This window comes from Engraulis encrasicolus, chromosome 22 (assembly GCF_034702125.1).
Source record: "Engraulis encrasicolus isolate BLACKSEA-1 chromosome 22, IST_EnEncr_1.0, whole genome shotgun sequence".
Classification (NCBI taxonomy): Eukaryota; Metazoa; Chordata; class Actinopteri; order Clupeiformes; family Engraulidae; genus Engraulis; species Engraulis encrasicolus.
The window spans coordinates 33,085,500-33,098,017 of record NC_085878.1 but is presented as its reverse complement, the minus strand read 5'-3'; the positions used below and the strand labels follow the sequence as shown (position 1 = coordinate 33,098,017).

Genomic DNA, 12,518 nt, shown 5'->3' with positions numbered 1-12,518 from the left:
AGTAGCAAACCGAGGGAGGCGGGTTAACCAGGCCATGGAAAAAAAGTTCGTCCTGTATGGAAACGCTAATCGTTATAGTCCTGGTCAGACCAGAATCACAGTACGTGATCTGAAGTCTATGAAAATCAGGCAACTTCTGCCCTACACCCAGCCCGATCGTTCATCCAGTGTCATTTAAGTCCTGTGCGATCTGTACACCATCCGGGTAACTGAAGCCCGGATACTAACAACTATACTAACTAACAACTAAAGTGAGTATACTACTAAAAGAGTTAGTAAACTACAACTACAGCTATTGTACCACAAGCCGACACTGAACCCCATGCTGAGTCTCAAAGCAGTGATGTCACCAGTGTGCCCTGGTTGTGCTATAACATCACTCTCATACATAATGTAAACAAAATTGTTTTTACGACATTGTAGTCCAACAGTGATGGCAAGGTTAGTATGTATTATTGAATACCTGCTATCGGACAGCTGTATGTCATAAATATGCATTTTCAGTCATGTAAGGGCTGCCATTTTGAAAAGTGGTGGCCATTTTGTGATGAAATATTGATACTATTAAGTTGTCCTGGTCAGAATTCATACATTTTAATATTTCCATCACTCAGATGTCTTGATTACTTGGCATTCTAAGACGAAAACAGCTTTTTTCACCTTTAATCAGGCGGCCATCTTGAAAAATGGCCGCCATCTTGTTTTTTCACCTGGATAGCGACCTTTTCTGGGAGAGTAGGCCCTGGAGCACCTGTGTACCTGATTTGGTGCTTGCATCACCAAGTGAAAGATTCTTATGGAATATTGACTTAACATGCCTCACTATAGTTCGTTCATCATCTAGAAAATACTGTCCGTTCAGTTCACGTTCGCTCAAAATATGAACTCGTTCATGAACTTTCGTTCATTGAACGCGTTCGGGTACATCACTGGAGCAGGGGCAGATCAAGCCATTTTGGTGCCCTAGGCAAAACATCAACATGAGGCCCTCAAAAGTCATTATATGGACATACAATTCTGTGTTTTGCTAATATTTTGTCTCACTATATATATCTTCGATTACATTATATAAGTGACAAAGCCTATTTTTTGTGTTTCCCGAAAGTGGTGTGACTGTTAGGGCCCCTATGGAAGACAGATTTAATCAGGGCCCTTGGCAATTGCCTAGAATTGCCTATTGGAATACGCCTCTGGGTATGAGAAAGACACAAAGGAGGAGAAGGAAAGGAAAAGAGATGAGACAGTGACGCACTGTACTGTAGTGTATGTACACCATGTCCGTGTGAAAGAAGAGATGGTGAGACACAAAGTGAGAGACGGAGGAAAAGAGAAAGACATGGAGATAATAAAAAGGAGGATGCAGAGAGAGGGAGAAAAGGAGAGAGGGAGAAGCCTGACAGCACCTGTGGTACATGTTCACCAGGGGCAGAGAGATGCTGTCTGTGCCCACAGCACTCCCCACTCCACACTCCACACAGCTGTGGGCACACACAGGGGACACACTGTCAACCCACATCGCCGACCCATCACTCAGATCAGGGGACAGCGGGAGAGAGAGAGAGAGAGAGAGAGAGAGAGAGAGAGAGAGAGAGAGAGAGAGAGAGAGACAGAGAGACACACAGACAGACAGACAGACAGACAGACAGACAGACAGACAGATACAGAAACAGACAGAGAGAGAGAGAGAGAGAGAGAGAGAGAGAGAGAGAGAGACAGAGACAGAGACAGAGACAGAGAGAATAATGGTAGAATGGTAGAAAGGGTGGAAGTGTGGAATAGGTGAAGATTGAAACCGAGGAGCAGTCATGAGCTCTTTTAGGTGAATGGGACCAACTATAAAAACAAGTAGTCAGTGGTGTTACCGTGAATACGAAAACATCAAGGATAAATGGAGCTAAGTGTAAAACAAACACCATTCTATGGCCTGACATTTGAATCAAAAGCGCTATCAGGAAATCCTAAACCATTAATCCATGAAACCGTATAGACCCGGAACAAGGTTTTAAATAAAAGAAGGACTTCGGAAAGAACAGCTATTGTGTTCACGTGTTTGTTATGACTCATGCTACCTGCTAGCTCTCTGGGCTGTTTGTAGAGGTATTACTGTACGGTGTACGGTACTGTATGTGATCCCGCGTTAGCTAGTGTAGCTTGTATTCAGGGCTTTTTTTTGTTATTCATTGAGTGAGTGCAACTGGGCAGGGCCCCTATACTGCTGAAGTGCTGGAGGTGACCTGTGATTATTGATGCTATCTGTGTAGCCTAGCACTGCTATCAGATCTAGCAGTGCTGCCTTTGCCTGCGAGGCACTGACGCACTGACACACACGCACACACACACACGCACACGCACACGCACACACACACACACACACACACACACACACACACAGTGTGACACACACACACGGCGGCAGGGATATGACCCCAAACCGATACTTTCCTCCAGCACCTGGTTATTTTATCTTCTTTTCAGCCATTGTTGGGCCTAATTGAGGGTGCTCTCTGGCGACTGACCCCTGTCAGAACAATGCATACCTGTGCGTCCCTCTGGCGGACTGGAATTGCCTCCACAAGTGGCCATTCAGCTACTGCCCCCCCAGGACAGAGGGCTTGACCATCCATCACTCACTACACTCATACAGGGGAGGGGGGGGAGAGAGAGAGAGAGAGAGAGAGAGAGAGAGAGAGAGAGAGAGAGAGAGAGATATACACACACACACACACACACACACACACACACACACACACACACACACACACACACACACACACACACACACACACACACACACCTTGCTCGCTCACCAAAAGAAGGCACCAATATGACCTGTGCTCACTTCATCATCTGTCCGCAGTTGCCCCACCCGTTACTGTTCACCAGAGCCACAGAGGAGAAGAACAAGAAGAAAGAGAAGGAGGAAGAGGAGGAGAGGAGGGAAGAGGAGAGGAGGGAGGACCTCAGGATGTGGGCGATTGTGTGTCAGCACCATCACACTGGGTTTGACCTCGGGAAAAAACTAAGAAGGAGTAGGTTAAAGGGGTATGCCACTATTTTGGGGCTTAATACAGTTAAAATCGTTGGCCAGGGATAATAAAGGTGGTAAAGTGTCTTATTTTTCATGTAAGCTGTTGTCTTGCTTTAAGACAAGTTGAAAGAGGGAGCATGTCGCTAAGCTAGTGAAAGTCAATGGATCCGTGTAGCACGCTACATGCTACACAGATCCATTGACTCTCGCTAGCTTAGCGACATACTCCCTCTTTTAAGTTGTCTTAAAGCAAGACAACGCTTAACATGAAAAACAAGACACTTTATCACCTTTATAAACCCCGACCAACGATTTTAACTGTATTAAGCCCCAAAATAGTGGCATACCCCTTTAAAGCCTGCACATCCAAAACGTCTGACCTGGGAGCAGGACAACCAAATAACAAGATAATAAAATGATAAAGGCTCTTCAACCAGGGATTTTTTTTTTACGCTATCTCGTTTCCCACTTTTTTGAAAACCTTTCTTGGTTGAAGCAGACTTTTTATTTACTTTTTTTTCAAATCTCAGGAGAGTTTATCATTTGGTAAATACTCATGAAAAGATCAAATTTGGCAATAGGCAGCACAGTTTCAGTGAGCAACAGTACCGTCTCTTGCCACCATTTTACACGGTGCACCTTTAACCCAGGTGTTCGGGTCATTTTGACCCGTTTCCAGTTTTTTGCTTGAGAAAAATAGCATCAGTTATTATTCTTTCACACTGAGATTCACTGGATTTGGCTCATTTTCTGTGAGGAACATGAATCTGAAAAAATCTAGTGCACCCCCCCGCACATCCCTATTACACAGGAGTTGTTCCCGAGTCATTTTGACCCGTATCATTTTGGGGGGGCATAAATAAAATACATCAATATTTTCTAAACTCTCTGACAGACAAGGCAGAGGGTGACTTATTTGGAAAAAGTGCAGATATTGTTTGGTCCTTCAGTTTTGCATCCCTGTTTCCACCCTGCGTGACAAGACCGCTGGTGGCTCGATCCGAGAACTTGGATTGAGTTCACTCACTTTCTTCACCATCTCCTTATATTTCCCTCTCTGTATCTCTCACTCTCAAAAACATGTATGCACAAAAATTAACAAGCATGATGAAGGAACATGAGGATGAATATATTTTTTTCTTTTTTTCTTTGTTTTTCAAAATGACCCGAACACATTCTATGTGACAAAACCACGAAAACCTTACAAGGGTTAAGTTTCTAGTAATTTTTGTTCCCATATGGGGAAAACTAAAGCAATTGACCAGCAAGTCAGGCAGGGCCATTTTCAATCAGTACCTTACTTACTTATCCTCTTCCTCCCGGCTGGGACATAAGGTCGCAATCAGATACCTTGCATGGCGTTAACCTTCCTTGAGAACTGACAGGGTTTGGCCAGTTAATTGGCAGTATTATGTATATTATACAGCCATGAGTGTTTGACACATCGTTAAACAGGGTATTACTGCAGAAACTAGAGTAGAAAAGCTTAACAAAGTAATCCTAGCCCAAAGCACACAGAACCTGTAAGTCATGATGCAAACCTAACTGGAAAGGTAAGTGTTTGTGTGTGTGTGTGTGTGTGTCTGTGCGTGTGTGTGTGTGTGTGTGTGTGTGTGTGTGTGTGTGTGTGTGTGTGTGTGTGTGTGTGTGTGTGTGTGTGTGTGTGTTAGCATGTACCGTATGAGTGTGAGAGAGATTGTGTGATAACGATACAATGTGTTAACAGAAAGGGTAAGTGTTTGTGTGTGGGTGTGGGTGTATGTTTGTGGGAGAGAGATTGTGTGATTATGTAAAAGCTGATGTGTGTGTGTGTGTGTGTGTGTGTGTGTGTGTGTGTGTGTGTGTGTGTGTGTGTGTGTGTGTGTGTGTGTGTGTGTGTGTGTGTGTGTGTGTGTGTGTGTGTGTGTCTCAGAGAGATACTTCACAGGAAATACACCACACACCCTATTTACCTATGCCCTCATGTGGAACACTCATTCCTCGGAATAGGGATGTCCTGAATAAGCAGAGAGTCACCAACAAGATTACACTTGAACACATAGAGATATACCCCTAAATAAACAACACAGGAGCCTCTCCTCAAACACACACACACACACACACACACACACACACACACACACACACACACACACAACCAGCAGCCAGTTACTGCAGAACACATTATTAACAGTGATAACCCCACCTCCTCCACAAACACACTTATACAAGCGCACACAAATACACACACACACACACACACACACACACACACACACACACACACACACACACACACACAAACACACACACACACACACACACACACACACACACACACACACACACACACACACACACACACACACACACGCGCGCGCACACACACACACACACACAATAAAACAATGCGCACCTGCTGATGATAATAGGAGCATAATTTTATTTCACTATCATATCTAGTGCTTTTGCACACAAAAAGCTTTCAGACAAGCCATGAAACTCAGAGGGGCACTGCACTATCCAAACAGCACATAACCGCTATGCTCAAGGAAGTAGTAGGGAAATAAAAACATACAAAAACAAAAACAAACTTCTTTTACAGCATACATTTATAGTAGCAAGAACACAATATTTGGCCACCATTGAACAAAGTCTAAAACATCTTCAGAAAGTATAAAACACATCTGCGTTTAACCTTCTCATTACTTCACATGCTCACCACGGTGCAGCCGACTCTGGGGAAAGACCAATGTTAATTATTAAAGTTTTTTTCTTTCAGACATAAACGTTTTGGTAACACTTAACTTGACACAGGTGTCATACGCATGACATAATAATGTCATAGCAGTGTCATAATGCAGTCATTCATGTGTCATAAACATTATGTCAATGTCATGTACATTTAATGACTATCATTAAATGACATTCTGTTATGGCGAAGACAGCCCTACCAATGTCAACTTTTCATGACACTTAAAACATTTATGACACTGGCACTATGTTTATGACTCACTTATGACTGTATGATGACACTGTTTTGACACTATTATGACACTGTTGTGTCATCCATATGACGCCGGCGTCAAGTAAAGTGTCACTAACTTTTTTATCCTTTACCTGACAGATTGGTCACACGTCTTGCCGTTAGAGTTGTGGTCTCAAGAGGTATGTGAAGAGCTTCTTTCCAAAATGCGATATGCACCATTTTTTTACTTTTTGCATTTTAATATTGCAATTGACTGTTAAGAAGTCATATCATCTATGTTTGACTTCCTGCCATTCAAATGTTTTGAGAACATACTTTTTTAAACGTCTATAAAAATGCATTTTGCAATGCAATTCAATACAAAAATGTCAATTTACAAACATTCTACAAAATGGATATATCTCATTTTGGAAAGAAGCTCTTCATGTATTCCCCCTCATTCCTGTTCATAGATTCATTCAACTCTATCAGGGAGAGCAATATTGAACGGCAATATTAACAGGAAGGTCACATCTCCACAACATCAGTTTTTTTAAAAGCATGTCACACATCAACTTCCATGTGATCCTCTGATGAAGACGGAAGTCTCACCGTCAGGTAAATAAGGTCAGATAAAACTTTAACATGTCTGAAATAAAAGAAACTTTAAGAATTGGTTAACTCTTAGACATAATGAACATCATACACAGCTAAAGAGTAATGTCCAGTCGAGATGAGCAACCAACAGGCAGTTAACACCCAATCAACTGTAGGAACATACCATGGGCATTGAAAACGTGGGAAGTGGTGGAACGAATTGATTTTGTGTGAAAGAGCAAGCGGTTTGGCACAGCAGTCTGACCCAACCCGCCTAGCTCGGTGCATTCACAGTTCTGCCAATCAGCAAACAGTTGAAAGTGGTGGCGAATTTAAATGACAGAGAAAGGTCCCACACTCCATGGGAACAGATTCCACTTAGCTTGTTCCAGAGTATGTCGGCGTCAACAGTCGACTTTCGCCCAGGCTGCGGTATGTTCCTACAGTTACCTTAACCCCTAGGGGGCGTTACTATGTACTTGTAATGACTTGTTAGCTTGGCTCTGCGATTAGCTCATAGAGACATGTCATTATCCCAGTTCTGGCCCAAATCTGGGGTGAATTTCTTGAAAACATAGTTGCTAACTACGTTAGCCACTTTGTTGTTCACAATGCAATTTCCAATTGGCAACTACTCAAGTTGCAAACTGGCTAGCAACTACACTTTTGAGAAACACACCCCTGGTCAAACCCCAGTGTATGCCACTAACCGATCGCCCACACTCACCCAACAATAACATCGCACCATCCCACCCCACCCCTCACACCCATCCACTAATAGCAACACTTAAAATAAAACACACACATGACCGAATAACAGAGAGAGAGAGAGAGAGAGAGAGAGAGAGAGAGAGAGAGAGAGAGAGAGAGAGAGAGAGAGAGAGAGAGAGAGAGAGAGAGAGAGAGAGAGAGAGAGAGAGAGAGGAAGGCTGCTTGGCTTCAACAATCATCCAGTTGCCATTCGCTTCACTTCACTTCACCTCACCTGTGAGGAGTAGGGCCTCTGACACAGCCTGAAGAGGACCAGCCAGAGAGTCTGTGACAGATAAGGGACTAGAGAGCGTGATAATGGTGTGTGTGTGTGTGTCTGTGTGTGTGTGTGTGTGTGTGTGTGTGTGTGTGTGTGTGTGTGTGTGTGTGTGTGTGTGTGTGTGTGTGTGTGTGTGTGAGTGAGTGAGTGTGTGTGAGTGTGCGTGCGTGCGGGTGTGTTTAGATAGACCATGCTCAGTGTCCATCAGGTCGATCTACATACTTTTGTATGTGCGTGCGTGTGTGTACGTGCATGTTTAGATAGACCATGCTCAATGTCCATTAGGTTTGTCTATATTATTTGTGTGTGTGTGTGTGTGTGTGTGTGTGTGTGTGTGTGTGTGTGTGTGTGTGTGTGTGTGTGTGTGTGTGTGTGTGTGTGTGTGTGTGTGTGTGTGTGTGTGCACGTGTGTGTACGTGCGTGCGTGTGTGTGCGTGTCTAGATAGACCATGCTCAATGGTTTAATGTCTATATTATTCTGTGCTGACATTACAGGGCGTACAGAGCTTGGAAAAGGACTTTCGGAAGTTGTGCCAATTTCATCATAATACAAATGTCATGAGAAAGTTCTGCTTTATATACATTTTTAGAAATGTTAAAAAGTTCTTCATATTATCAAAACATGTTTTCTCTAGCTACAGATAAAACAGTGACCAATTATAAATACAGTATATGCCATTAAGCTGGGTAGCACTGGTTTATGTTATGCAGAGTTTTTTTGTTTGAAGCAAAAAGGAAGAAAGGAATCACACACAAGAGCTGAACGCAAAATCAAAACTGTATTAAACAAAGCCGAATAAAGTCAATTAAACCGACAGACAAGGGACAAACATGATGATGGGCTAGACCTGAAACGTTTGTCCCTTGTCTGTCGGTTTTATTTACTTTACTCCGCTTTGTTTAATACAGTTTTGATTTTGCATTCAGCTCTTGTGTGCGATTCCTGTCTTCCTTTTCACCAGACTGTTTTTGGAATTACGCACCGAGCCAAATGCTCAGAAAAAGACATTGGCGCGGACACCACCCCCACCATTGCTTTTTTGTTTGAAGCAAGAATGTGATTTCCCTGCATTTTTTTCTATTCTCCATTCAATTACTTGTGAGCAATGCAAGCCTTGTAACGTCAGAACAACACTGATACACAACACCTTGACATTCATCATTATTCGCCTTTACAGCTTCTGAAACAATTATATTGATTTTGCATTCTAAAAACACCTTTGCTTAAAAACATGATGCTTTTTGAACCGTTCCCTTTTCGTGGCCAAGGTGAGCGGGTGAAGGCATGTGTGTGTGTGTGTGTGTGTGTGTGTGTGTGTGTGTGTGTGTGTGTGTGTGTGTGTGTGTGTGTGTGTGTGTGTGTGTGTGTGTGTGTGCAAGCCGACAGGGGAGGACAAAGGGGTATGTTGTCCTGGGCCCAGGGAGATAGGGGGCCCAGATTTGGGTCCCATTTACATTGTATGTATTGGGTAGGGGGCCCTTTCAGATTACTTTGTGCCGGGCCCAGAAAAAGCTGTCAGCGGCCCTGTGTGTGTGCGTGTTGTTAGTGCGAGAGCGAATGTGTGTGTGTGCGCGAGTGAGTGTGTGTGTGTGTGTGTGTGTGTGTGTGTGTGTGATCTGACTCATCTTCATCTGAGGTCAGAGGTCCTCCCTCACAATTTGCAGCACAAATATCTTACAGACTCGCTACAGGCACAAAGTGCCTAATTCCATTCACACACACACACACACACACACACACGCACACACACACACACACACACACACACACACACACACACACACACACACACACACACACACACACACACACACACACACACACACACACACGCACAAGCACATGCAGTACACCCACACACACACACACAGTACACACACACACACACACACACAAGGGAAATGGATGCACACACAACCCACACACACATACACACCCATACCTACACACTTTGCACACATACACGCTCACACTCATGCACGGGCATGTACACACACACACACACACACACACACACACACACACACACACACACACACACACACACACACACACACACACACACACACACACACACACACACACACACACACACACACACACACGCACACACACACGTGCAGGCACGCTCACACAGACAGTACACGCACACACAAATAGCACCATCATACTCAATAAAATACCTACTAAACTGGATAACTTCACCAGGTCTTATTGTACAATGATCTTACCAATTCATACAAATAAAATTCAATCTTTATAACAACTTTTTATGCCTTCATACTGTGCTCAAACATAGTATTTATATCTCTACTCACAAACACAACCTCACACATGCGACCATTCTCATACACACGTTCATACGCATACACACAGAAGAGACACATTATCCACAAAAAAAAGCCAAAAATAATAGTCACGCGCCGGACATAAAACAAGTGCACATACTGTCATAACACATTTTGTAAAATGGCATCGAGTGCCATGCCCTTTATCTTAGAATACACCAACAGTCACCTCGTAAGAGCGGGAGACCCCCGACTTTTTAGACAAAAAAGAAAAATCAAAAGTCACAGAAAAAAAAGAACATAAAAAGAGACAAGAGAGAGCAAGAGCAGAGGACAGCCAACAAAACAAAAAACCAATCAATAACATCTTATAAAGCAGCTATGTATGTATGCGTAAGCATCTACGTACATGAAGTGCATGTATAAACGGTAATAGACCTCGCTTCTCACTGAACGCAAAAGCACAGCGTATTATGGGACATTCAGATGAGCAAACTAAAATATCAAAGGGAAGGGTTATGCCCCGTGTGCACCAAGCGTGAACTACGCGACCGGATCGGCGGCAGTCATTATTTCTCTATGGAGGGAAGGCGAATAAAGCTACCAGAGCGAATTCGCCAGGAGCGAAGCGAACTGAGCGACCAGAGCGAATTTTAACGATTAAAGTCAAGCTAATCTTATGGTAATGAGCTATGACGCGGTTCGGCGAAAACCAATTGGAACGTTCACATCTCCGAATGTCCCAGGCTGTCAAGCCAGAGACGTTATGCGATTAGCTAAATCAACCATGTCAATGCCACGTCCAGAGCGAATAAAGCGAATTCATGGCGAAACTTCCTCAACCACCTCAGCTACCTGGGTTGCGTTGGGTCGCGCTTGGTGTACACAAGGCATTATGGTTATACAATGGATATACACTGGACTGGCAGCAGGTACTTACTGTGTGTTAAGTTCAGTTTAGTTTAGTTAGTTAAAACTACTCGGGTCAAGTAAATAGCTGTGACCACAGTGACACTACAGGCTTGAGTGATCAAACTATCCTGACTTGCTACCTACTATGTATATATACCTATTATCTATTTATCAATTTATTTCTCTAGTTTTCTCCAGAGGAGTGGGTGAGGGGGGTTGGGGGGTAGTGGGTTGTTGCAAGGGTGTGTGTGTGTGTGTGTGTGTGTGTGTGTGTGTGTGTGTGTGTGTGTGTGTGTGTGTGTGTGTGTGTGTGTGTGTGTGTGTGTGTGTGTGTGTGGTCCCTTCTTTCATGTCCATTGTTGCTCTTGCTTGTGCCTTTGATGAGAGAACCTTCAGACTGGAGTGTGAGTGTGGAACAATACTGTAGTCACAAAGGGAGACATGTTGGATAGCAGAGATGCAGAGAGAGAGAGAGAGAGAGAGAGAGAGAGAGAGAGAGAGAGAGAGAGAGAGAGAGAGAGAGAGAGAGAGAGAGAGAGAGAGAGAGAGAGAGAGAGAGAGAGAGAGAGAGAGAGAGATGCAAGGCACACAGAGGAAATAAAGACAATAGCGAGAGAGAAACAGACAAAGACAGAGAGAGAGAGAAAGAGAGACAGAAAGATAGAGATAGAGAGAGGAAATGGCAGAAAAGAGAGACAGAGGTAGAAGGGGAGAGAAAAAGAGAGGAAGAGACAAAAGCAGATGATACAGAGGGAGATTAAGGGACGATACAATTTATAGGGAAATCAGAGTTGTATAAAGTAGAAGTCGAAGTACTCTTGTAGATGCAATTACAATGCTAGTAGTATGATATTACAAAGTAGAACTTATGTAATACCACACCACTAGTGTTGTCATTACATCTGTAAGAGTACCTCTACTTGTACTTTGTACAACTCTGGGGAACATGGCGTGTGGGTAAGCAGTTGGATGGGAGAATGTGTCTCCGGTGGTCTGGCTGCCTGGCGGAGTAGGTCCTCATGTGTGGGTGGGGGGGTGGGGGGGTGGAAGGAGGTGAGGGCAAGGGGGCATGGCAGGGTGGGTGCTGTGCTGTGCAAGTCCTGCCATGCTCTGCCACCTCTTCTCTTCTTTTCTTTTCTTTTCTTCTCTTCTCTTCTCTTCTCTTCTCTTCTCTTCTCTTCTCTTCTCTTCTCTTCTCTTCTCTTCTCTTCTCTTCATTCCCCCAACATCGCATCACATTGCCGCACCCTCTTCGGCATACAGCATAGCAGTCACATCCTGTAGAAGACACACACACACACACACACACACACACACACACACACACACACACACACACACACACACACACACACACACACACACACACACACACACACACACACACACACACAGGACACTTTGTTCATCCTCATATGTGCTGACTCATCCTTTAATATACAGTACTATATTGCTATATGCAAATCAGACCCACACACACACACACACACACACACACACACACACACACACACACACACACACACACACACACACACACACACACGTGCAGGCACACACACACACACACACACACACAAGAATGCACCTGCAGACACCCACATGCACGCACGCACGCACGCACACACGCACGCACGCACGCACGCACGCACGCACGCACGCACGCACGCACGCACGCACGCACGCACGCACGCATGCACACACACACACACACA

The 12,518-nt window shown here is 44.1% G+C and overlaps 1 protein-coding gene across 1 annotated transcript in view; it reads right to left on the bottom strand.

Annotated features, from left to right (window-relative positions):
- Nucleotides 1–8,563: 8,563 nt before the first annotated feature.
- fto (FTO alpha-ketoglutarate dependent dioxygenase) overlaps nt 8,564–12,518 on the bottom strand; it is a 276,971-nt gene continuing 273,016 nt past the window's right edge. The window contains exon 13 of the mRNA XM_063188264.1: nt 8,564–12,081. Coding sequence (XP_063044334.1) covers nt 12,075–12,081 — 7 coding nt within the window. The 3' untranslated portion in view covers nt 8,564–12,074. The remainder of the gene's footprint in view (nt 12,082–12,518) is intronic.